Raw genomic sequence first — 25,365 nt, forward strand, 5'->3', positions numbered from 1 at the left:
GGCCGTCGGTCCGTCCGTCCCGTCCCGTCGCCGGCATGAGCTCCACGCAGTTCAACAAGGGGCCCTCCTATGGGCTTTCGGCCGAGGTCAAGAACCGGGTGAGTGAGGGGCGCCCCAGTCCTACCCCCGCCCCCGGAGGCCTCGCGCCCTCGGACTTCTGCAGGGCTGCGCGCCCCGCCGGGCTCCCCGAAATCTGGGGACGCAGTGGCTCTGGGACCTGGGGCGAGAGTGGCCCTCCTCCCCAGCATCTGGGGTACTGGGGGCGCCCCCCGAGGCTCCCTCAACTCTGGGGAAGCAGTGAGGTCGGCGGTCTGGCACCACCCCCAGCGTCTAGGGATGGGTGGGTCTGACCGCTCCCCGGCGGTGCTCCCCAGCCCGTCCCCAGCCTGAACCCCACAGCCCTGGGCCCCTGTAGGGCTTCAAGACCTGAGGGTCTGAGGACCCCAGCAGCCCCTTCCTCAACCCCCCCACCCACACTTCTGCTTTTGGGGCCGCTTAAGCTGCTGGAGGGGAAGGGGGCGGGGCCGGGTTTTTTTTTTTTCAGAAGGGTGTCCGGCGCCCCCACAGGAATTTACCGACCTCTTACACCTGCGGGGGTGGGGGGAGGCACCAGGGGGAAGTCGGAGCGCAGGGGGTCCGCCCGGGCTGTTCCCCTGTGGGTCCTTTGTCTCCATCTAACAAAGTTAAAGGGACAGCGAAGGGGTCCACAGGAACCCTAAAGTGTGTGGGTTTTGTAATTTGGAAACAGGTGGGGCCAGCGGGAGACACTTTTTAAGAAAGGTTCAGAGAGGGGCGGACACTTTCAGAGTGTCACACAACAGGGCCCACCTGGGAGAGGCCGAGTAAGAAGTCATCCCAGACCCAGGCGTCCCAGGCCTGACGGCCAAGGGCCCTTCCAGCTGGAGGGGGGTTTGCCATCCCTGTGCACCCCCACATCCTCCCACCAGGCGTCTGGGAATGTGGCCCCGGAAAGGAGCCTGCCAGCCCCAGACAGGCACCTGCGGGGGGCACCCCAGGGCCTGAGGACAGGAGGGGGAAGTCCGCATCCTCCGTGGGCTCCTGGGAGCCTCCGCCTGCGCCTTGGACAAGAGGACATTTCAGGCGTGGGGAGCCAAGGGACCCAGTATGGTCACTCAGCAGGCTCCACACCCCCTTCAACGCACGAGTCCCCTCCAGCAGTAACCCCGCCGCCCGTGCAGACGGGCGCCCCCGCCCGGCGCCAGGGCCGCTCAGGGGCCCCCGTTTGCACGCGGGGCTCAGAGGCGTCACCGGAGCTTCCCGGGACCACGCAGCTTGTGAGTGGCGGAGTCAGGACTGGACCCCTGACCTGCTGCGTCCAGCGGCTATCGGCCTCTGGTCTGCTGCACCCCATACCTCCCCCAAGGAAGCAGGAAGTGGTGCGGGTGGGGCAGCTTCCGGAGATGGAGTTCGGAGGGGGCAGGTTGATACCTGTGCGCCCCGTGGGGTGGGGGAGGTGAGGTCAGAAAGCCGAGTTCTTCACTGGTCTGGAGGGTGGGCGGGGCCCCCACCAGCTTGCCGGGGGTCACTTGGGCCACACCCGGATTCGAAACCAAATTCCTATGGCTTTGAGCCTATGCCGTGTCCAGTTCACCAGCTGCTTAGGACGGGGGTGGGGGTTGCTCTATCCGGCGCCCGTGCCTCAGTTTACCCCCAGCTGGATGGCAGGAGGCAGGCTGACGTCCAGTGTGTCCCCCTGAGCAGCCATGGCCACTGGATTCCTGGCCAGGCCTGGGCTTTAGACCACTGGAAACAGCTGTTCCCGATTTAGCAGATTTCGCGGGAGGCAGCGGCTGCATTCCTGGCAGTCTGCGGTAGGAAGAACGTGCCGCTGGGCAGTGGGGGAGGAAGGGGCCGCGGCGCAGGGAGGGCCAGGCGCCTCTGCCCGGGGCCTCGGCCCCGCCGGCCCCCACTCGGCCCCTGCGAGCCGTCAAGGACGGAGTCCGGCTGGACAGGCGTGCCAGGCATCCAGACCAGCCGGCGTGCCTCAGGCTCAGCCACCGGGACGTGACTCCGTCATTCCTCAGGCTAGACAAAGCTTCGTCTGGGCAGGGCCGCTCCCCGGCCGTGGGAACCAGGAGACCGTGGCCCGAGGGGGCTGGCCCCGTGGATCCGGTTAGCCGGCCAGCCTCCCGCCTTTGTCTGCCCTGCACTCTGGGAGGCTCATCCCTGACCCCATGTCACCGGGGTTTACATACGGCCACCAGGATGCGGGAGCCGGGTTCAGGAGACCCTTACACTAACAATTTCAAATGTAGATGGGGAAACTGAGGCACGGGGGACTTGGGGGCAGAGCTGGAAGTAGGAATTGGTCTGCAAAGGGCAGCTCTGAGGTCCGGGTCCCCTGGGGTGGCAGGAGGAGAGAAAGAGAAAGGGCCGCCCCCGGGGAGGGGGGGGGTCTGTGAGCAAAGGCGAGCAGGGACTCTGGGACAGAAAACTCACCGTGCTGGCCAGTCTGGTCCTGAACGGGGCTGGACTTGGCTTCTTACCGCCCTGGGGCTGACCCAGTCTGCCCACGCCGGCCTGGGTCTCCCTGACTTCTGAGGGCCCCAGCCAGTCTGACTTTCTCAGCTCTCAGTGCTCTGAGATGCTGCCATGGGGAACAGGGTGTGTGTGTGTGTGTGTGAAGGGCAGTAGGTGCGCACTAATCTGGGACCATGAGTGCTTTTATCCAGAGACAGCACTGTGCGGGACAGAGGCGAGGAGCTGTATCACGTAACGGAAGGAAGAGCTAAAAGCCAGAAGGACAGTAAGGCAGGGCCAGGGAGAGACGGGGACGAGCAGGGCCCTCATAGCCAGGGAGGTCAGGGAGCCTCTCCAAGGAGGTGACCTTCAGCCTGTGACTGGATGGAAGGCAGGGACCCAGCTGTGCAAACATCTGAGTCAAAAGTGACAGCATGTGCAAAGGCCCTGAGCCAGTAGCTGATGGGGCCGGTTCAAGTCACAGAAGGAGGTTTGGTGGTTCCTCGGGGAGTTAAACAGAATTTCCCAGCGATTCCGCTCCTAGATGTGCACCCAAAAGAATGGAAATAGGTGTTCTAACAAAACTCGTACACGGACATTCAAAGCACGAATTGCAGTGGCCGAGAGTTTGAAGCAGCCCAGATGGCCAACAAATGGGTCAATGGACACACACAAGGTAGTCCGTCCACACACTGGAATATTACTCAGCCGTGAAAAGGAGCGAGGCTCTGAGTCTCGCTACGGCGTGGATGAATCTGTAACACACAACACTCAGTGAGAGAAGCTGGACACACAAGGCCACACGGTGTGTGTTTCCACTGATGTGAAACGTCCAGAACAGGCATATCCATGGGGACAGGAAGGGTAAACAGAAGGGTCTGTCTTTACCTCCGGGAGAGCAAGACCAGAGGGTAAAGGGCAGAGGGCAGGTCCCGCAGGGGGCGCGTTGGCTGCTGTGTGGGGTTTGGCACCGCTGGGAGTGGATCAGAGCTCACGCTTCGGTGAAAGATACGAGTGTGTCTGTGTGGCGTGTGGGCTCTCTGTGTCATGAGTGTGCCCAGCGTGGGGGTCCTCCAGGCCCCTCTGACTCCTCTTCCCTGGGAGCCACGGGCCCCGCCCCATCAGGAGCTTCGGGGAGCTTCCTCTGGGTATGTTCTCACCCCGAGCCTGTGCCCTCGGCTCCTCCAGCTCCTGTCCAAATACGACCCTCAGAAGGAGGCAGAACTCCGCAGCTGGATCGAGGGACTCACGGGCCTGTCTGTCGGCCCCGACTTCCAGAAGGGTCTGAAGGATGGGATTATCCTGTGCACGTGAGTGTGGGTGTTGGCTCGTGTTCCGCATGCGGCGGTCACGCGCCCGTGCTGTCTGAGGCTTGCTTGCTTTTTCCTCAGTGCGTCTTGGGTCTCGTTCTGCTTCTTCTTGTGTTATTGCTTTGTCGAGGGTTGCTAACGGGGAGCGTCTCCTAAAGTTTCTGGGGGCCTTTCTCTGATGCATCCTGTTCAGACATTCCATGGTTTGCACATTAAAAATGTGAACGGAAAGTCCCAGATTCACTTCCCAAAATCAGGGGTTCTGGATTATACTCCCAGCCCCCATCGCTGTCCCTCTTCAGCATCTCTGCTTTGTGAGTGGACATGACCTTGCAAGAGGGGAAACTGAGGCCCAGAAAGAGGCGGTGAAGTTGCCTCGCAAGGTGGCCAAGCTTAGAATTGGCCTCTTGAATCCGTGAGGTTCCCATCCGTTAATAGAGGTTCCTGTTTCCTCCCCCACCCCCAGACTCATGAATAAGCTGCAGCCGGGCTCAGTCCCCAAGATCAACCGCTCCATGCAGAACTGGCACCAGGTGAGGGACTGGCGGGTGGAGCGAGGACAGGGCCAGGGGCTCCCATTGGACCGGCGGGCAGCCCGAGGTCCCCTCACTGCCCCTGTTCTGCCTCCTCCCAGCTAGAGAACCTCTCCAACTTCATCAAGGCCATGGTCAGCTACGGCATGAACCCTGTGGACCTGTTCGAGGCCAACGACCTGTTTGAGAGTGGGAACATGACGCAGGTGCAGGTGTCTCTTCTCGCCCTGGCAGGGAAGGTGAGGCCCAGAGAGGGGCAGCGACCTGCCCCAAGCCACACAGCGAGGGCGACACGGGTTTATAGATGATCTCATTCGTTCCTTTGCAAATATTTCTGAGCACCCAGGAGGCACCGGGCACCCTGGATTCCATGTGAACAGGACAGACAGTCCACCCTTTTGTGGGCTCACAGTCTGATGGAGGAATAAACAATAAACAAGTTTTTTTTTTTTAATTAAAAACTATTCTTTAGAACAGTTTTAGGTTCACACCAAAATTGAGAGGGAGGTGCAGAGATTTCCATACGCCCCACGCCCACCCCTGCTCACATGTAGCTCCTCCCACCACTGTCCACCTCCCCACCTGAGAGGCGACCCTCCCCACTCCCATCATCCAGAGTCCACACGAGGGTCTCCTCTTCAAATCCTTTTTTCATAAGTCATAAACAAGTTGTAGGTTGTGACGCGTGCCTGGCAGGGAAAGAAAGAATTAGGCCCACGCGTGGGGTCTAGTGGCCCTTGGACCGAGACCAGGGTGGGCTGGGCCGGCGTTTCAGGAAGAGGAGACTTCAGGGCCCTGATGTGGGAGGGGAAGGTGGGTCTCAGCGTCAGGAGCCAGGCTCCGAAGGACGTTTCCAGGAGACCCCGTGGCTGCAGGGAGGAGCCCCGGGGCAGAGATGGTGGCCGTGTCCTGGGCAGGTGGCTACCCTCGGGGGTTGGGTAGACAGTGATGGGACTTGAGAGAGAGGGGTGCCCCCTGAATTCTCAGCCTGAACACCTGGACGGGTGGGGCCGTCAGGACTCTGAGTCCGAGATGCCCGAGGCACTGGGTGGCAGGTGGAGGGCAGGTCGTAGCCCCGTTCCTGGGCCACGCGCTCTGGGCCTGGCTCCAGGGTCCTGGGCGCCCCTCCCGGATTCCCCAGCTCTCCTCCTCTCCAGGCCAAGACAAAGGGGCTGCATAGTGGCGTGGACATTGGCGTCAAGTACTCAGAGAAGCAGGAGCGGAACTTCGACGACGCCACCATGAAGGCCGGCCAGTGTGTCATTGGGCTCCAGGTGGGTGTCCACCCCTGAGGCCCACTGGGCAGAGGGGCTTCTGCAACCCAGGCTCTGTCCCACCCGGTGGCCCCTTGAGTTCAAGGCAGCCCTTGAAGACCTCTCCTGCCCCCCTCCCTACAGATGGGCACCAACAAGTGTGCCAGCCAGTCGGGCATGACAGCGTACGGCACGAGAAGGCATCTGTATGACCCCAAGAACCACATCCTGCCGCCCATGGACCACTCGACCATCAGCCTGCAGATGGGCACCAACAAGTGTGCCAGCCAGGTGGGCCTCGCCGCATCCCCGCAGCCCCCAGCCCTGTCTCCTGCTGTGCAAAGCCCGCCCTCTCTGCTGACACCCCCACTCTGGGCCCCCCTGCTGCCTCTACTCCTGGGCCTGCTCTGTCCCTGCCCAGCGTGCTGCGTGTTCCTAGGAGAGTTACCCCCCAGCTCTGGGCCTCGTGTTTCCTCTGCGTTTTGCCTCAAGGCCCATCCGACTCTGAACTTTTTAGATCCCGCAATTATCAATTTTCCTGCCGTTTCGCCGGGAGGGGCGTTATGCTGGCTTTGAAGCACTTGAGTTCTTGAGGGGCCCCAGCTCCCCCTCTCCCCATCCGCCCTGACACACTGTCCTCCCTCTCCAGGTGGGCATGACGGCTCCCGGCACTCGGCGGCACATCTATGACACCAAGCTGGGGACCGACAAGTGTGACAACTCCTCCATGTCTCTGCAGATGGGCTACACGCAGGGCGCTAATCAGAGCGGCCAGGTCTTTGGCCTGGGCCGGCAGATCTATGACCCCAAGTACTGCCCACAGGGCTCAGTGGCTGATGGGGCTTCAGGGGCTGCGGGCGACTGCCCCAGCCCAGGGGCGGCCCCGGAGTACCCCCCCTACTACCAGGAGGAGGCTGGCTACTGAGGCACCTGTGCAGGGTGTCTCCCCACATCATCGCCGCCATATGAGTTTTCAGGTTTTTCCGTGTTTTCATCTTGTTTTTCTGGGTGCCCAAGTGCTTCCAGCTGAGGGTCTGTGGGGGTGGAGCGAAGGCCGGATCCAGATGCATGTGGGGTGGGGGGCCCTGACAGGGCCCATCCAGGCAGCAAATTTCCCAGCAGGCTTTGGGCTGAGCTGTGTGGGTGGGGTTGGGGGACTGGGGGGAGTGAAGAAGAAACCTGGGCAGGGATGGGGAACTGGCCCCAAATGGCTTCCGGTTGCTTTTCCCTTCTTCCCTTTTCTCTGCCGATCAGTTTGTGGTTTCTGTCCCCACAGGTCAGGTAGTTTAAATGAAAGTCTTTTTTTTTTTTTTTCAGGGGAATGGGGTGGGGATGGTGCAGTGGGGGTGCTGGGAAGGAAGTAGGTCCCCTGGGAAAAGACCAGGCTACAGTCCCGAGATATTTTAGGCATTGTGAGGGACTGGATTTCCCCAAGACCTGCCTAGGGGCCCAGTGGGGAAACTGAGGCCCATACAGGACGACGGAGTCTAACTGGTTGAGGCCAAGCCAGACCCTCCCTTTCCTTACTTGTCCCCTCTCCCCTACCGAGTACTGCACAAGAGCCCCCCCACCCAGAGGCCCTCCGGGGACCAGCCCTACCCAGGAGCACTGGGACCAAAAAAATAATGTGAAATACCAACTGTGGACCAAAGGCAATAAAAACCTCTTTTTAGGGACAAGTACTGGGAGAGTTGGCGTCAGAGGCAGCCTGGGGGGGAGGGGGTGGGCTGTGTGCTTCGTCGTGGGGTGGGGAGGTGGCAAACACCTGATGCCCACAGCCATCTTGGGAGAAGAGGAGCTGAGGCCCAGGACACAGGCCAGTCTCGGCTGAAGAAATGATTTGGGGGCTGGGGAAGAGGCTGGGCCTCCTGACTGGTTAGAGGGGAGGTGGGAGCCTCAACACCACCCCCACCCTGACAGCTTTGGCTGCCCCCAGGCTCCGCCGTCCAGGCCTTCGCTCCTGCATTCACCCCGCCTGCAGTTTCGTCCCTGAAAAGCCCCAACAACAACACCACCTTCCTCCGTGGACCCCTCCCCGGTGCCTTCAGATCTGTGGATCCTTGTGTCATCGTCCTCAGGATCTTGTGACATACTCAATTTTCAGCAGCGGGAAACTAATCCTGAGGCTTTCTTCAAAATGGGGGCAACCCAGGACTCTAATCTTAGAATGTCAGGGTCCCCCGCCCCTCCCGCCACTTCCTGTGTAAGCGTAGGGACCAAGGAATATTTGCGGAGTGAATGAATGATGAAAAGTCGAAGCCTGCATTCCTGATGGAGGGATGCAGTCCCAGGACAACAGGGCGAGTCTGGCTAGAACCTGGGCCCCCAGGGGAGAGTGGGGAGAAGGGGAGCTCCCGCGTCCGGAGCTGCATCGCTGGCGGCTATGCCACATGGGAAGACACCCGGGCCTGGCGCTCCGCCACCTCACGGTGATGCAGCAAGAAAAAAGCAAGGAGACCAGCTCCGCGCGGCGGGGATGTGACCCCACCTCCTCCCAGAGCGCGCGCGGCTCGGGCTGGCTCGGGCTGTGAGTGGCGAGAACGGCAGCCAATAGCAGGAGGCGGGGGCGGTGCCGCGGGGTGCCCAGTTCAGGTCGCTGTGGGCTGCAAGGGCTCCGCGCCCGCTGGGGGGCTTCTCTTAAAGGGGCCGTTGTCAGGCGGAGGGAAGGCGGCAAGCGCTGGGGGCTGGAACGGTGAGCGGGTCCGGGAGAGAGAGGAAGGCCCCGAGAGGATGCGGGGGTCGGGATAGGTGGGAGGAAGGCAGGTTTCCGGGGAATTACAGGGTGCGGGCAGAGCCCAGACTCTCACCGCTGCCTGCCGGTGAGTGTTGGGGAGCGGCAGAATCGACCAGTCCTTCTCAAGGGGCAGACTGGACATTCGACTCCCCTGAGAGATGCTTTGCCAATGTACACCTGCAGCCCCTTTCCCCTTTCTCCTCTAGGCCCTCTGCCCCCATTTTACAAATGGAGAAACCGAGGCCGCTCCCCAAGATCCCACTTTATGTAAAGGAGAGTTCCGGAGTGGCGGGCGGGGGTCCTAGGTCCTAGTCCCGCTTCGTATGTGCTATGGCAGCTCCCTGTCTCAGATTCATCATCTGTACAATCGTGAAACTGGCCAGAGCGGGACAGTTCCAAACAGCGGACGGAGGTCAGGAATCGCTCGTCCCAGGAGGCTCCACTGCCCCTTCTCCTAATCCGTTTTCTGGATCTTGGGGTTCTTCTGAGCGATAAATGATATATGAGGGGTGGGCAGAGTTGGGGCCCCCTCCTCTAGCTGGGTGACTCGGCCCGCCTCTTTGGCCTCCTGGGTTGGCACCCGTTTGAGCCAGGAGTGTAAAGGGTTCATTCAGCACAGTAAACACTTTGCTATCGTCATTAGAGAAGAGCAGGGGGAACGGGGATACTTTCCCAGGTCGGGGATGAGGCTGGGGGCCGGGGTCTGGAGACCTCCTCGGGGGATCAGGGTAGCCGAGGCCCCGCCCCCTGAAGGATTAGTTTACAGCCTTTCGATCCCAGCGGCAGCCCCGAGCGGAGCGACAGTCCTAACAGCCAATAGGATTCGAGGACAGCTTCGGGCAGGGCTCCCATTGGCTCACTCCACCCCTCTGTTTGCCTCCTGACTCTAAGCCAAGCGACCAGGAATCCTGCGCAATGGGAGAGAAGAACGAGGTTCAGAGAGGGACAGGGAGTTGCCCGCAGCCACACAGCACGTCCCCGGCCTGACCTCTCCGTCCTGTTTTCTGTTTATTTCCACGATGGCGTTCTGGACGCAGCTGATGCTGCTGCTTTGGAAGAATTTCCTTTATCGGAGGAGGCAGCCGGTAACGCCTGGGCTTTTGGGGCCAGGGTGGGCGGCCCAGGCGCCCCTCACCGTTCGCCATTACTTGGCTTGCTGTGTCTCCCCCAGGTCCAGCTCCTGGTGGAATTGTTATGGCCTCTCTTTCTCTTCTTTATCCTGGTGGCCGTCCGCCATTCCCACCCCCCACTGGAGCAGCATGAATGTAAGCCCCCAGGGTCCAGGTCCTTTGTACAAGGGGGAGGCGAGAGGTCGCCTTATCCACAGGGGCCCCAGGGAGCACAAACCGCCGGCACCTCATAAACAGCTGAGCGTTATTACTCTGCGGTCGGGGGGTGGGATCACGGTGAGGACTCCCGCAAGGCCCCGGCGCCCGGTGTCCCAGCAGGCCACTTCCCCAACAAGCCGCTGCCCTCGGCGGGCACCGTGTCCTGGCTCCAGGGTCTCATCTGCAACGTGAACAACACCTGCTTCCCACAGCACACCCCGGGCGAGGAGCCTGGCGTTCTCAGCAACTTTAACGACTCCCTGTAAGCAAGCGCTGTGGGTGCGCAGCCCCGCGTGCGTGCGGGGGTGCCCGCCGAGCCGCTGCCTCCAACTGTTCTCTGTCCCCAGGGTCTCCCGGCTCCTGGCAGATGCCCGCGCCGTCCTGGGGGGCCCCAGGGCCCGCAGGATGCTGGTCAGCTTGGGGAAGCTGATGCCCAAGCTGAGGGCTGCACGCAGAGCAGGTGGGGAGGTGGGGGCGTTTGGTAGGTGGGACGGAGCTCTGAGCCTCCACCTGCCCAGCTGTGAAATGGGCACAGGGTGGGGTGGGGTGGGGTTGTAGGCCAAGCTTTGCCTAACCCTGTGCTTCCATGCATTCCTCCTCCAGACTGGCCTCAGTCGAGTGACCTGCCACAGGAGGGACGGTCCCTGGCCACTGAGATGCTGGGAACAGTGCTGCAAGGGGTGAGGTGGGGGGGTGGGGTGAGATTTGGCCCCCTCTGGGACTCTACTCTCAGGAAGTCCCTGCTCTGCCCCATCCTGGGCGAGGTGACTCCCTTCCAGGGCCACTGGTTCCAGCCTCCAGGCCTTTGTCTGGCTGTCCCTGGTGCCTGGAGTGATATTAGAGGCCATGTCTGAAGTGGCGATGGACTCCAGACCTTCAGACCTTGAACGAGTCCCTGTGCCTCTTGGAGCCTTAGATTCTCTCTTTATAAAATAGGGTTTTATAAAGGGCTTAGCAAAGTACTTGACCCCTAGCGAGACCTCAGTCAAAGTCATTGTCACCTTTGTGGTCTTTCTTCCCAGGAGTCCCTGAGGTCTGTGCTCAGCCAAGCCCAGGAGTCAGTGGAGGCGGCAGAAGACCTGGCCCAGGAGGTAAGAGACCCCCTCATGCTCCACCCCAGGCAGGAAACCGCAAGGGTGAGCCACCTGACGGGGAGGCGACAGGGCAGCCCTGGGCACTTCCCTTGGGTAGTTTTTTTTTGTGGAGGGGACTTGGGTAGAAAGAGAGGGGGAGGTGCTCCTGGAGGGTGCCCTGCCCTGGTTGAGGCTTGGCGGTGGGACCCAGCAGGAGTGAGGACTGTTAGCGCCCCCTGGTGACCTCTCCCCAGCTCCGGGCGCTGCCCAGCCTGGCAGAGCTGCAGGCGCTGTTGCCAAGACTCCGAGAGACAGATAGCACCCTGGCGGTGGTGTCAGAAGCCCTCTGCAGTGCCAAGGGGCCCAGTGTCCCTGGGGGGCCCTCCCTCAACTGGTATGAGGCCAGCGACCTGAAGGAGTGGGTTGGGCAGGAGCCCACCCTTCCCGACAGCAGCCTGAGTGAGTGACGGAGCTCGGTTTCTCAGTCTGGGAAGTTGGGTGGTCGGTGTGGGGGCAGGACCTCATGGCGACCCCGCCCCAGGCCCTGGCTGTGCTGAGCTGATGGGAGCCCTGGACAAGCACCCACTGTCCCGCCTGCTCTGGAGGCGCCTGAAGCCGCTGGTCCTGGGGAAGCTGCTCTTTGCGCCTGACACACCCTTCACTCGGCAGCTCATGGCCCAGGTGGGAATGGGGCGGGGGTCCCGGATCCCTCCCTCGACCCAGGTGGGCGAGGGCTAGGCCGGGGAGAGAGTCCCAGGAGGCACGTGCCAGCGCTCAGAGGCACCGGATGGAACAAAGAGGAGGAGGAAGAAGTGGGCTGGGGAGGGGCTGCGGGCTGGGGAGGGGTTCCGAGCTGGGGAGGGGCTGCGAGCCGGGGAGCCTGGCGTGGATCTCGGCTCCTGCCTCCTGCAGGTGAACCGGACCTTCCAGGAGTTGGCTCTGCTGAAGGACGTCCAGGAGGCGTGGGGGGTGCTGGGACCCCAGCTCTTCAGCTTCATGAACGACAGTGCAAATGTAGCCGCACTGCAGGTGGGGCTCGGCCGAAGGGCGGCAGACGCATCCGCAGCCTCCCGGGGAGTAGCACCCCCTGCTGACGGTTACAGCGGAGGGAAGGCAGGGCCGGGCCGCCAGGGCAGGGCAGGGAGGCGAGGTGTGGAGGCAGAGTGAGGACAGGCCCCAGGGGTGGGACGAGGCGACGGGGCATTCCATGCCCCATGCAGATCCCCATCTTCCCCCATCACCCTCCAGAGGCTTCTGCAAATTCAAGACCAAGGAAGGGGGCAGTCAGGGCCTGGAGCGGGGCTCCGGGAGGGGGCCCTTCGAGCTTTTCTGGACTCGCGCGCGGGCGGCTACAGCTGGCAGGACGCCTACGCAGATGTGGAGCAGCTGGTGGGCATTCTGGGCCGTGCGATGGAGGTGAGCGGCCATCCACTGGGGAACTCTTTCGAGGGGGGCCGGCCTGCCCTGTGGGGTGTCTGATGGAGGAGGAAGCTCGGCTCAGCCCCCCACCCCGGCCCCGCCTCGGGGCCCAGGGCAGGACGCCCGGAGTCTTGGACCCATGCATAGGCCCCTCCCCAGTGCGTGACTCTGGACAAGCTGGAGGCAGCGCCCTCGGAGGCGGCCCTGGTGGAGCGGGCTCTGGAGCTGCTCGCAGAGCGCCGCTTCTGGGCCGGCGTCGTCTTCCTGGGCCCCGAGGACTCCCCGGACCCGGAGCCTCTCCCAGGCCCGGGCCACGTGCGCATCAAGATCCGCATGGACATCGACAACGTCGTCAGAACCAACAAGATCGGAAACAGGTGCGAGTGCGACCACGTGTGGGAACCGGGGCGTCACACGTGGAACTCATAGCGGACAGAGCCCAGGATTCCCACTGGGGTCCGTGGTGGGCGGGGCCCAACTTGCGTAATGGGCGTGCCCAAAGGCTTGATGGGCAGGGCCAACACCTCGGCCTCCGGGATAAGTGGGTGTGGGACGATTCCGACTGCGTGGCAGGCGGGGTCCGGCGCGTAGTTGAGCCCGTGGGTGAGGGCGGTGCTAAAGTCGTGATGAGCGGGGCCCTGGGAGTTTCCAGCCGCTCTTTGCAGGTTTTGGGACCCTGGCCCGGCCGCCGACCCCCTGACAGATATGCACTATGTGTGGGGAGGCTTCGTGTACCTGCAGGACCTGCTGGAGAATGCAGCCGTGCGCGTGCTGAGTGGCAGCGCGCCACGTGCCCGCCTCTACCTGCAGCAGATGCCCTATCCGTGCTATGTGGACGATGCGTGAGTGCCCCCTCCTCACTCGTTCCCCCAGCCGCCAGATCCTGGATGTCAGGTGGGACTCGGCTCCATTTGGAACATTCACAGTCAAGGCTGCGAACTGCTGGTTTAGGCGGACCACCCCCTGTGACTTGTAGCAGGAAGAGCAGGGAACCCCCGAGGATCTGGAATCTCCGGGTGCAGGGACACTGTGGCCTGGGCTGACAGTTGGGCCCCTGAGGCGGGATGAGCGGTCTGAGGATAAGGGAGGGCGAACGTCTGTGGCTGGCTGCGCCTTGAGACACCCTGGCAGATGCGGGCTGCACAAAGTCTCCAGCTTCCACACCTGCCGCCCCAGGTTCCTGCGCGTGCTGAGCCGGTCGCTGCCGCTTTTCCTGACGCTGGCCTGGATCTACTCGGTGGCGCTGACGGTGAAGGCCGTGGTGCGCGAGAAGGAGACGCGACTGCGCTACACGATGCGCGCCATGGGGCTCAGTGGCGCCGTGCTCTGGCTGGGCTGGTTCCTCAGCTGCCTGGGGCCCTTCCTCCTCAGCACCGCGCTGCTCGTGCTGGTGCTCAAGGTGGGCGTGCCTCGGCCTTCCAGGCTGCAGAGTGGGCGCGCGCTCAGGGTGGGGTAAGGGGGGAGGCAGGAGGCGCCTCGCGTGGGTGCACGCCCCTGGTCCAATCGGGCGCCCGACCCTGCGCTCCCTTTGCTTCCCGCAGCTCGGGGACATCCTCCCGTACAGCCACCCGGTGGTGCTCTTTCTGTTCTTGGCTTCCTTCGCCGTGGCCACCGTGGTCCAGAGCTTCTTGCTGAGCGCCTTCTTCTCCCGTGCCAACCTGGCGGCCGCCTGCGGGGGCCTCGCCTACTTCGTGCTCTATCTGCCTTATGTGCTGTGCGTGGCCTGGCGGGACCAGCTGCCTGCCGGCGGCCGCGTCGCCGCGGTGAGATCTGGACCCAGGTGGGGTGCGGGATCCCCTCAGCTCCATTCGCTCGCTGACCCACCCGCCCCCACCCGCAGAGCCTTCTGTCCCCAGTGGCCTTCGGCTTCGGCTGCGAGAGCCTGGCGCTGCTGGAGGAGCAAGGCGAGGGCGCGCAGTGGCACAACGTGGGCGCCGGGCCGGCGGCTGACGTCTTCAGCCTGGCCCAAGTCTCGGGCCTCCTGCTGCTGGACGCCTTGCTCTATGGCCTCGCCACCTGGTACCTGGAGGCCGTGTGCCCAGGTGGGCCCTAAGAGTAGGGAGCAGCCGCACCGGGGAGGCGGGGCTGAGGGAGGGGGCGTGTCCGAGGCGGGGCTTCCTGGCACTTGTGCACAGCTGGCCTGGAGCAGGCGGGTGGGCGGGGTTCCCTTTCCCTAGTCACCTGGCACCTGGATGCCCCGATCCCACGTGTGCGGCCAGAAACCGGCGCGGTTCAGGAGGATGGGCTCCAAGAGTAACTGAGCGCCACTCTCCGCAGGCCAGTACGGGATCCCGGAACGGTGGAATTTTCCCTTTCGAAGGAGCTACTGGTTTGGGCCTAGAGCCCCCAAGGATCCCGCCCCGCCCCCAGCCCCGCAGGACCCGAAGGGTGAGGAGACGAGCCTTAATAGCCGCTTCCCCGTCTGGACACCCCCAGACCTCCCCCAAACCCACGTTCCCACAGATCCGTCTCTGGACACCTCGCGTTCCCCGGGCCCCTGGAGGGTTTCCATACCGCCCGCTGACCGGCCCCGCACACCGGCCCCGCACACCGGTCCGGACGGCCTTGGCGGCTCGGGCTGACGGCCTGCCTTCCGCAGCGCTGATGGAAGAGGCTCCGCCAGGCCTGGTTCCGGGGGTCTCCGTCCGGGGCTTGGAGAAGCGGTTCCCTGGCACCCCCACGCCGGCGCTGCGGGGGCTCAGCCTGGACTTCTACCAGAGCCACATCACCGCCTTCCTGGGCCACAACGGCGCCGGCAAGACGACCACGCTGTGAGCGGCGCCCCTCCTTCTTCCCTGGGGCTTCGGTTTGCACGTCTGTTCTGTGGGACGGGCACTGGGAGTGGGAGGGTCCCCACCTTTGCGGTAGGGGCGGAACCCCCGGTTCCCTTTGAGTACACGCAGGCCGGTGACGAGTATTTTCTCTGAGCTTCAGTTTTCCTCCTGAGAAAGCCACACGACACATCTGCGGTTCGGGTATACAATAGGCGCTCTGTAAATGCCGATGCTCCTCCCGCGGGGCCTCAGTTCTGCTTCTGAGGGCGCGGCTGCTCTGAGACCCCGCCACCCCCAGGTCCATCCTGAGTGGCCTCTTTCCACCCACCCGCGGCTCGGCCTGTATCCTGGGTCACGATGTCCAGTCCAGCATGGCGTCCATCCGGCCCCACCTGGGCGTCTGTCCCCAGTACAACGTGCTGTTTGACATGTGAGTCCTGACGCGCCGGGGTGCAGCCGGGGGATGGGGGGGACCAGGTGTTCTCTGGGTCCCTGGCCACCATGGTGGCTGCTGTTTTGGCCTGTGGCCGCAGGCTGACGGTGGATGAGCACATCTGGTTCTACGGCCGGTTGAAAGGTCTGAGTGTGGCTGCCGTAGGCCCGGAGCAAGACCGTCTGCTGCAGGACGTGGGGCTTGTCCCCAAGCGGCATGCCCAGACGCGCCACCTGTCCGGTGAGCCCAGCGTGGGAAGGGGAGGAGTCTGGGGAGGGGTCGTGACATTGCCCCAAGGGCAGTGGGAAGCCATAGGAGATCTGGGGGCCCCAGAAGGAGCCTGGCTCTGAGGTCCAGGTGGGCGGGGAGAGGGGCTTGGAGAGGGAAGGCAGCCCTGCCCAAGACGGGGGGGTCATGCCAAGATCCTGGTCTTCGTCCCTGCCCAGGTGGGATGCAGAGGAAGCTCTCGGTGGCCATCGCCTTTGTGGGTGGCTCCCAAGTCATTATCCTGGATGAGCCTACAGCCGGTGTGGACCCCGCTTCCCGTCGCAACATTTGGGAGCTGCTGCTCAAATACCGGGAAGGTAAGAGTTGGGGGCAACCCAGAGTTCCCTGGATTCTGCTTGAGGGGTCTGAAGAAGGTTTCTGGCAGGAGGTGCTGGGGATGGGGTTTTGAGGGGTGAGTAGGAGTTTGCCACGTGGGGCAGGTAATTCCTGGCAGAGGCTGCAAGTCAGGCAGAGACCTGGAGGCCTGAGGGCACATGTGGTTTGGGTCCCTGTGCTCAGGTCGCACACTGATCCTTTCCACCCACCACCTGGACGAGGCGGAGCTGTTGGGAGACCGCGTGGCAGTGGTGGCCGGCGGCCGCTTATGCTGCTGTGGCTCCCCGCTCTTTCTGCGTCGTCACTTGGGATCTGGCTACTACCTGACACTGGTGAAGGGTCTCCAGCCCCTGGCCACCAGCACAAAGGTGAGGGCTGGAGCTGACCTCTGACCTTTGACCCCCAATGGCTCTGTCTAGCCCCGATGGCTATGGTGGTTGGTATCCCTCTGCCTACAGGGTGACACTGATGTGGAGAACCGCATGGATGCCGGCCAGGAAGGAGAGCCAAGCAGCCAGGGCAGCAGGGCCGGTGAGGGCTGGGGTGGCAGAGCCGGGGGCAGGGGCTGGTGGGTGGCAGCGGCTTGGTTGAGGGCCACAGGGCTTCATGATCCCAGACTCGACCCCCGTCCCTGGGGGGACTCTGGCTCTGACCTCAGGTCAAGTCCTAACCTCAGGTGCTTCATCCCGACCTCCTCTGCCCACAGGGACTGGCCCTCGTGGGTCACCCGAGCTCCTTCCCCAGGGAGGCTGGGGTGGGAGGGTGAGGCCAGAGCTGGGGCCGCCCACCCCGTCGGGTCCCTTGATGACCCCCCGCCTGCCCCAGGTGCACCCCAGGTGCTGGCTGTGGTGCAGTGCCAGGTGCCAGGGGCACAGCTGGTCAAGGAGCTGCCCCACGAGCTGGTGCTGACGCTGCCCTACGAGGGAGCCCTGGACGGCAGCTTCGCCGAGCTCTTCCGTGAGCTGGACCAGCGGCTGGGGGAGCTGGGGCTGGCCGGCTACGGGATCTCCGACACCAGCCTCGAGGAGGTACACCTGCTGGGGGAGGGCTGCCTGGAGGAAGCGGTGCCAGGAAGGAGAAGGATTCTACTTGTGGACTGCAGGGTGACCCGGGAGGCTCGGAGGCCCTGCGGGAGGATAGGCAGCAGGTGCTTGAGTGCCCGGTCCCGTCCTGTGGGGCTCTAAGCTTCTGCTTTGTCTCCCCAGATCTTCCTGAAGGTGGACTGTGCCATGGACACAGACCCAGAGGGTGCTGCCTCAGGTCCCTGTCCTTAACCCCTAACTCTGGTCCGGACTTGGACCTGGCTTTACACTGAGTCCCGATTCCTGCACGACCTTCATCCGTAGTTCCCGGTCCCTGTCATCCATGGCCCCCTGACCCTGACCCAGCCCCCAGGCTGAGCACTAACCCCTGCCCCCGATCCCTGGTGGCTCCACAGACCGTGGCTGCAGGCAGCACCCGTGCACAGGTGTTCCTCACCCAGATAGGACCACACGGCTCAGGATCCTGCCAGAAGAGTCAGCCCTGGAGAACGGGGAGCTGGGTGAGGCGTTCCTCCCTGTCCCTGTGGCCCTGTCCTGTGGCCCCCCCCTGGTCCCCCCACCCCTGGTGTGAGCACTGACCAGCACCCCCATCTTCTGCAGCCGGGTGTGCCCCAGAGACACAGGCCCTGCGGGGCTCCGGGCTGGACATCGGGGGCCAGGTGCAGGGCTGGGCGCTGACCTGCCAACAGCTGCGGGCCGTGCTGCTTAAGCGCCTTCTGCTTGCCCACCGCAGCCGCCGTGGCCTGTTTGCACAGGTAGGGGGCCGGCGACTGGGGAGGAGGGGGCCGGCGACTGGGGAGGGGGCGTGGGAGCCCCTGGGGGTCTGTCCTGCACTCTGCGGCCTCATCCAGCTGCCTGAGCCCGGGTGTACCCCCCATCCTGCACACCTTCCTGAGACCGCCTGTATTGGGAGCCAGGGGTGGTGTAGAGTGGGGGCAGGGAGGGTCCAGTGAGCCTGGCGCATGGGTGGGGCGGGCAGCTGATGGCTGGTCCTGCAGATCGTGCTGCCCGCCCTCTTCGTGGGCCTGGCGCTGGCCTTCAGCCTCATCGTGCCTCCTTTCGGGTACTACCCTGCTCTGCGGCTCAGCCCCAGCCTGTACGGAGACCAGGTGTCCTTCCTCAGGTGGGTGCAGAGGACAGGGTACTGGTGGAGGGGCTGGGGGCCCACCGGCACAGCCCTGACCATGCGCCCGCACAGTGAGGATGCCCCCGGGGACCCCGAGCGTGCCCGCCTGCTGGAGGCGCTGCTGGAGGCCGCTGGATTGGACGACCCCTACCTGCAGAACAGCTCCCACAGGTGAGGCCCGGGCCTGGCCCCTGCCCTTCTCTGGCCTTGGTCCCCCTGCCTGGGCTCTGGCCAGTGGAGCGCCCCCTCCCTGTGCCTGCTCAGGACCTGGACACCGGGACCCACAGCCCCGCCCCCACAGGACACCCTCCGTCTGCTGGTTCTCGGTGCCTGAGGTCCCCGCAGATGTGGCTGAGGTCCTGGCCAATGGCAACTGGACCCCGGCGTCCCCGTCCCCCGCGTGCCAGTGCAGCCGGGCTGGGGCCCGCCGCCTGCTGCCCGACTGCCCTCCCGCGGCCGGCGGCCCCCCGCCTCCCCAGGTGCGGACCGGCTCGGGCGAAACCGTGCAGAACCTGACGGGCCGGAACCTGTCTGACTTCCTGGTCAAGACCTACCCGCGCCTGGTGCACCAGGGGTGAGCGCGGCCAGGCCCTTGCGTCGGTCTTCGGGTGAGGGGTGATCTGGTCTCCAGGGAAGTCGGGTGGGTGCCCAGGCCGCGCGCCTCCCGAATGCCCGCCACACTTCACCCGTTTCTGTCTGTCTCGCCCCGCCCCGCGTCTCGCCCCGCCCCGCATCTCACACTATTCCTCTGTCTCACTCACCTGTCCTTCTGCTCGTTCCTCTCACAGCCTAAAGACCAAGAAATGGGTGAACGAGGTCAGGTGAGGACGGCCTGGCCCTGGGTCCACTTTCTGCGCCTTCTGCTCACTCGCTGGGGGCGTCTCCCAGCCCACACGCCCTAGCCCTCAGGTGTCTCTCCTGCCCCCACTGCCCCACAGGTATGGGGGCTTCTCCCTGGGGAGCCGAGACCCGAGCTTGCCCTCGGGGCACGAGATGGCTCGCTCGCTGGAGGAGCTGCGTGCCCTGCTCAGCCCCCAGCCCGGCGGGGCCCTGGACCGCCTCCTGAGCAACCTCACGGTGTGGGCTCACGGCCTGGACGCTCAGGACAGCCTCAAGGTGGAAGCGGGGAGCGGGCAGGCGCCTGGGGGGGCAGGGCCGACTCCGTCACCCTGACGGCTTGGCCCTGACCCCGCCCCAGATCTGGTTCAACAACAAGGGCTGGCACGCCATGGTGGCCTTTGTCAACCGGGCCAACAACGCGCTCCTGCATGCCCACCTGCCCCCTGGCCCTGCCAGCCGTGCCTACAGCATCGTCACGCTCAACCACCCGCTGAACCTCACCAAGGAGCAGCTTTCTGAGGCCACGCTGTGAGGCCCCCTGCCCCGCGTGTCCTCCCCCGCCTCCGTTTCCCTGCTGCTTTGGGGCGGTGGGAGCTGGCTTTGCACTTGGCATGCTCTTGGGGAGCAGAGATGCCCCGTCTACTCCCTAGGCCAGGGACACCATCAGGCCCAATGTGCTCCAGTCCCCCCTGCCCCGGTCTGCGCGTCCTTGTCACACCAACCTTGATCCTACTGGAGACCCATACAGCCTCTCCCCGACCCATGACCCAGCCACCCTTACCTTGAAATGGCGTGGGCCATCTCCCTCACCAGTGGCCAGCCCTGTGGACCTTGGTCCAATCGATGGCGCTCACGGCTCTGCCCTGAGCGGCTCACGCGCACCGCCCTCCCCCAGGATGGCCTCCTCCGTGGACGTGCTCGTCTCCATCTGTGTGGTCTTTGCCATGTCCTTCGTCCCGGCCAGCTTCACCCTGGTCCTCATCGAGGAGCGTGTCACCCGAGCCAAACACCTGCAGCTCATGAGGGGCCTGCCTGTCACCCTCTACTGGCTGGGCACCTTTCTCTGGGACATGGTGCGGGGACCGCCCGGAGCGGTGGGGACTCGGCCATCATTCGCTGCTCTGCCCAAAATGCAGGGCAGTCAGGGTGGGTCATGGGGCTGAGGGTGGCAGGTCCCACTTCCTCACACCGATGAGGGTAACTGCCATCTCTCATGCAGTGTAACTACTTGGTGCCGGCATGCATCGTGGTGCTCATCTTTCTGGCCTTCCAGCAGAGGGCGTACGCGGCACCTGCCAACCTTCCTGCCCTGTTGCTATTGCTGCTACTATACGGGTGAGGCCCCCAGACTCTCAGGACCTGTTCTCACTGACCTCGCCCTGCCCAATACAGTTGAGGGAGATGGGACTCTGTAGCAGGTCCCAAGGAGAGGAAGAAGATTTGGAGGTCTGGGGTGACCCCAAGTGAGAACTGCTTCGATGTTGTGCCCAGATGGCCTTAAAAGTTCATTTTGTCCCAACTCACACTGATGGGGTCGGCAGTGTGGAAGGTGGCAGGGGAGACTTGTGTCCCTCCCGGGGTGACGCAGCCCCCGGTCTGAGTGGTTACCCAGCAACTTCTGTCGCTCCCCCCCACCTCCCAGCTGGTCGATCACGCCCCTCATGTACCCAGCCTCCTTCTTCTTCTCCGTGCCCAGCACGGCCTACGTGGTGCTCACCTGCATCAACCTCTTCATCGGCATCAACTGCAGTATGGCCACCTTCGTGCTTGAGCTCTTCTCTGATCAGGTGGGACTCTGCGAGGCCGGGCCTCAGGCTGGGGCCGGGAGGGGGCCCCCGACCCAGCTCCCCGTTCTCTTCCCCTGAGCAGAAGCTGCAGAAGGTGAGCCGGATTCTGAAACGAGTCTTCCTTATCTTCCCCCACTTCTGCCTGGGCCGAGGGCTCATCGACATCGTGCGGAACCAGGCCATGGCTGATGCCTTCGAGCGCTTCGGTGAGAACGTCCCTCCAGGCGGGGAAGCGCCAGCCGAGGGTCAGTTATGCAGGATAGGGACAAACAGCAGGTCTTAGGCGGCCCCAAGTTTGGGTCAAATTAGAGATGCATAAAAGCTAATTTTACCTGAGGTCACATCACAAGAGGTCTAAGGCTCTAAATAAGGGAGGCGGTGATACCACTGTTTTCTGTTATCAGTTAGACTCCAGTTGAATGGCCAATCCAGTTCCTGGTCTGTTAAGAACCCAAGGTGACGTAGATGGGGAGGGGCTCGGAAACCAAGCCCCTCCAAGGACCCGATCCCTCCTTCCTGTTCCCACAGGAGACGGGCAGTTTCAGTCACCCCTGCGCTGGGAGGTGGTCGGCAAGAACCTCTTGGCCATGGCGGTACAGGGGCCCCTCTTCCTCCTCTTCACGCTCCTGCTGCAGCACCGTGCCCGCCTCCTGCCACTGTCAGTGGGGATCCGGGCGGGGTGGCAGGGGCCGGGGACCAGCTTCCAGCCCACTCATGTCTCTATCCTCAGACCCAAGCTGAAGCTGCTGCCCTCCTTGGGGGAGGAGGATGAGGACGTGGCCCGGGAGCGAGAACGCATGGTCCGAGGGGCCACCCAGGGGGATGTGTTGGTGCTGCGGGACCTGACCAAGGTTGGTGCATGGCGCTGGGTAGGAGGCTTCCGCTGGCCCACCCACCTTTCTCAGGGTCCCGTGTTCCTCCCAGGTGTACCCCGGGCAGAAGACACCAGCCGTGGACCGCCTGTGCCTGGGGATCCCCCCCGGTGAGGTGAGTCCAGGTCCGTCCTAGTGCAGGGGTCACCAGTGAGAGGCAGCCCTACTGTGTGCCCCTACCCCATACTGATCACCTTCTGTGTGCCGTCTGCCTTTTATTGATTGCCTACTGGCTGCCGACATATGAGCTCCTATTTTGAGCCAACAAACACTTATTGAGCAATACTGCATGCTTGCATTTATTGAGTCCTATGCAATTAAGTATTAGTAAAGACCTACTGAGGACAAGCATATTTATTATCAAGCACCTATTGGGTGCCCACACATGTGCCGGTAACCTTTAGCAAGCATCTACTGTGTGCTAGCTATAGCCAGCCTCTCAACCTCAGGCTGACTGTGCACCCAGCCTGGGTGCCCCTGTGTGGCAGAAGCATTTGGAAGTCTCCAGCCCAGACAAGAATGGGGCACTTGCTGCACGTGACCTTCACAGGACACCTACTGTGTGTCGGGATTGATTAAACGCATCCCATGTGCCAACAGCCATTTCTTACTAAGCGACAGCCTTCTGCCTCCCCGCACACCCCAGTATTTGCCCCAGGGGTGCCCCTTGCCCACAGCCCTCCACTTAGAAACTCAGAGATGGTGGGACAAGGATCGGAGGCCTTGTCGAGCGCTCTCTGTGGGTGTCGTCACAGTGTTTTGGCCTGCTGGGCGTGAACGGAGCAGGGAAGACATCCACGTTTCGCATGGTGACTGGGGACACGCTGCCCAGCGCGGGTGAGGCCATGCTGGCAGGCCACAGGTGAGTGGGCTCCTGAGACACTCCACCCCTTACCAGAGTGGCCCCGGGGGCTGGACCGCTGCGTTTGTCCCAGCATGCCCTGGGCCTAGCCAGTCCCCCTAGCGCCGGTCCACTATCCTCAGCGTGACCCAGGAACCGGCTGCCGCACACCGCCGCATGGGCTACTGCCCTCAGTCGGACGCCATCTTCGAGCTGCTGACTGGCCGTGAGCACCTGGAGCTGTTTGCACGCCTGTGCGGAGTCCCGGAGGCCAAGGTTGCCCAGGTGACCCACTGCTCCCCCACTCTCCTGGAGCCTCTAGATCCCAGCCCATACTGGCTCCACTTGGCCACGCCCCAATCCAGACCCACCTGCCCTATCTGGACCCCCGCCCTGCCTCCCCGCTCCTACATTCACATGGGTCCACTACTGCTTCCTAGTCGTCCGGGCTGCACCTGCTGGACCCACCTCTTCCCTTGGACTCTCTCCCTGACCCATCCCCTCTCTCCCTGATCCCTCCCACTCCCTCCCTGACCCCTCCCACTCTCTCCCTGATCCCTCCCACTCCCTCCCTGATCCCTCCCACTCTACCCGACCCTCCCACTCCCTGACCCCTCCTCTCTCCCCTGACCCCGCCCACTCCCTCCCTGACTCCTCCCACTCCCTGACCCCACCCACTCTCTCCAGGACCCCAACCATTCCATGACCCCAACTCTTGCTGAGGGCTTTGAGCTGGCCCCTGGGGCCAGGTCCCATCCCCAGGTTTCTGTCCCATCCTGTGCTGTGCTGGCCCCGCCCCTTTGTTTACCTTCACCTCGGCCATGCCCTCGCCCCACCACCCCTGTCCTCCTCGGTCCTGCCTTGTGTGGAGGTTCCACCCACCCACCCACTCTGCCCCTACCGTGCTACCCCCACCTGGCCCCACGCTCACTCTGGTCCCCTCTAACGGGCACACCCTCACTCTGGCCCGTAGACAGCGACCTTGGGCCTGGCGCACCTGGGACTCTCGCAGTACGCGGACTGGCCCGCGGGCACCTACAGCGGCGGCAACAAGCGGAAGCTGGCAACGGCCCTGGCGCTGGTGGGGGACCCGGCGGTGGTCTTTCTGGTGCGTGGCTGCGGGTGGGTGGGGCCGGGGCGGGGCCAGTCTTGCTCCCTCTCACTCCTGCTCCCTCCCAGGATGAGCCGACCACTGGCATGGACCCCAGCGCCCGTCGCTTCCTGTGGAACAGCCTCCTGGCCGTGGTGCGGGAGGGCCGCTCCGTGGTGCTCACCTCGCACAGGTGAGGCCCGGGCCGGGCCCCAGGGCTATGGGTCAGGGCGGTCCAGGATCGGGGCGGGGGTCGGAGGGGGAGGAGCAGACCCCATGGAGAGGCTGTCAGCATGCAGACACACGGAATGGGGTATCCCTGACCATGGGGGAGGGTGCCAGGCCCGAGAGACACGGGGTGATGGTAGCTGACCCCAGCAGCCGAGCGGTCTGGGCCTGGCGGGAAGTGTTCAGAGTAGACGGTGGCCCAGGCAGGAGGATGGGCGGTCCGTGCCTGGTGGGAGCTCACGGCTCTCGGTCCCCAACAGCATGGAGGAGTGTGAGGCGCTCTGCACGCGCCTGGCCATCATGGTGAACGGGCGGTTCCGCTGCCTGGGGAGCGTGCAGCACCTCAAGGGCAGGTGAGCAGGCGAGGCCTCGGCGGCCATGCTGGGACGGGAGTAGGCTGGTGGCTGTGACAGGAGAGGGGTGAGGATCAGGGGCTGCCCACAAGATGTTGAGGAGGTGGAGCGGGTCCTGGAGGCGTGGAGTCGGAGGAGGGCCAGGTGAGTGGGCGGGGTCTCGGGAGAGGCTGGGTCCGAGGAGGGATGAACACTAGGGAAAGGATGAGCAGGGGGCGGAGTCACGGGTCAAGAGCGGCCAGGTGTTGATGGCGGGGCTCTCGGGGCTGGAAGGGAGCCGGAGGGTGATGTGGGTGGGTTGGGCCGTGGGCGTATCCGGTAGCCCTGGCCCCGCCCATCCAGGTTCGGTGCCGGCCACACGCTGACCCTGCGCGTGCCCGCGGCGAGGTCCGAGTCTGCGGCAGCCTTCGTGGCAGCGGCGTTCCCAGGGGCCGAGCTGCGGGAGGCGCACGGCGGCCGCCTGCGCTTCCAGCTGCCACCGGGAGAGGCCTGCAGCCTGGCACGCGTCTTTGGAGAGCTGGCGACGCGCGGGGCGGAGCACGGCGTGGAGGACTTCTCAGTGAGCCAGACCACGCTGGAGGAGGTGCCCACAGCGCCGGGCGGGGGCTGGCGGCATGAGTGGGGCTGGGGGCCGGGCCGCAGGCTGACCTCCCCTGCTGTCTCCTTCGCTGCCTACCTGCTAGGTATTCCTGTACTTCTCTGAGGATCAGGGCAAGGACGACGACCAGCGGGAGGCCAGAGCGGGGGCAGACCCTGGGCCAGGCTCCCGGAGCGCCAAACTCGTCACCGGGTTCCCGGATGACCCCAGTATGCGGGAAACGGTGCTGTGAGCCTTCCGTGCGGATCTGGCCTGAGGCCCTGGAAGTGACCGGTGGGCAGAGTGCCGGGTGCTGACCGACTCCCAGGCTCCCAGAGGGGCCGCTGCCCTGCAGGAAATAAAGGCTCCTGTGAAAGCCTGTGTCTGTAGGTCTGTACCGAGCTGTGTCCGTAGGTCTGTACCAAGCTGTACGCTTGTCGAGATGGCTCTGTGCACGCGTCTGGGTCCAGCTTGAGTGTGTGCATGTGTGGCTCTGCAGACGCATGCAACTCGTGGCACACGGGTCAGAACCAGCTACAGTCCACTGGACCCCCGCTGTGAAGGCCGCTGGCGGGCCTCAGGGGGTGGGGGTCTCACATGTAAGTGTGGGTTTCTCAAGAGTCTGGACGTTGGTCCCAGGGCCTCAGTGTCATGTGAGTCTGGCGTC

The 25,365-nt window shown here is 63.9% G+C and overlaps 2 protein-coding genes across 11 annotated transcripts; both read left to right on the plus strand.

Annotated features, from left to right (window-relative positions):
* The first annotated feature begins 6 nt into the window (after positions 1-6).
* Positions 7-7,256, plus strand: CNN2 (calponin 2). Its single transcript, XM_006904043.2, has 7 exons — positions 7-98; positions 3,670-3,791; positions 4,258-4,324; positions 4,426-4,563; positions 5,482-5,598; positions 5,722-5,868; positions 6,227-7,256. The coding sequence occupies exons 1-7, from the start codon at positions 36-38 to the stop codon at positions 6,500-6,502; spliced, it is 930 nt and encodes a 309-aa protein (XP_006904105.1). The 5' UTR covers positions 7-35; the 3' UTR covers positions 6,503-7,256.
* Positions 7,257-7,352: 96 nt separating this feature from the next.
* On the plus strand, positions 7,353-25,074 carry ABCA7 (ATP binding cassette subfamily A member 7). 10 transcript variants are annotated; one of them, XM_015586063.2, is made up of 47 exons: positions 7,353-8,269; positions 9,203-9,396; positions 9,483-9,576; positions 9,757-9,901; positions 9,987-10,099; positions 10,243-10,319; positions 10,662-10,730; positions 10,967-11,171; positions 11,254-11,393; positions 11,625-11,741; positions 11,961-12,128; positions 12,291-12,508; positions 12,797-12,973; positions 13,308-13,530; positions 13,673-13,894; positions 13,972-14,173; positions 14,409-14,519; positions 14,731-14,902; positions 15,204-15,335; positions 15,439-15,578; positions 15,785-15,922; positions 16,125-16,309; positions 16,400-16,472; positions 16,767-16,969; positions 17,147-17,201; positions 17,380-17,484; positions 17,585-17,739; positions 17,983-18,107; positions 18,183-18,281; positions 18,412-18,684; positions 18,899-18,931; positions 19,049-19,226; positions 19,309-19,478; positions 19,846-20,023; positions 20,170-20,285; positions 20,593-20,737; positions 20,820-20,943; positions 21,266-21,395; positions 21,468-21,588; positions 21,662-21,724; positions 22,365-22,471; positions 22,594-22,735; positions 23,424-23,558; positions 23,630-23,733; positions 24,029-24,121; positions 24,464-24,704; positions 24,805-25,074. In XM_015586063.2, exons 2-47 carry the CDS (start codon positions 9,331-9,333, stop codon positions 24,949-24,951), a joined length of 6,429 nt encoding a protein of 2,142 aa, XP_015441549.1. In that variant the 5' UTR covers positions 7,353-8,269; positions 9,203-9,330; the 3' UTR covers positions 24,952-25,074. The 10 variants fall into 10 exon arrangements, 6 of the variants coding, with proteins under 6 accessions (XP_015441549.1, XP_024896451.1, XP_024896512.1 ...); XM_025040683.1 differs by lacking the exon at positions 7,353-8,269 and adding an exon at positions 8,276-8,723; XM_025040744.1 differs by lacking the exon at positions 7,353-8,269 and adding an exon at positions 8,276-8,723 and having other exon boundaries at positions 20,647-20,737.
* Positions 25,075-25,365: the final 291 nt, after the last annotated feature.

This window comes from Pteropus alecto, unplaced genomic scaffold (assembly GCF_000325575.1).
Source record: "Pteropus alecto unplaced genomic scaffold, ASM32557v1 scaffold30, whole genome shotgun sequence".
Taxonomy (NCBI): domain Eukaryota; kingdom Metazoa; phylum Chordata; class Mammalia; order Chiroptera; family Pteropodidae; genus Pteropus; species Pteropus alecto.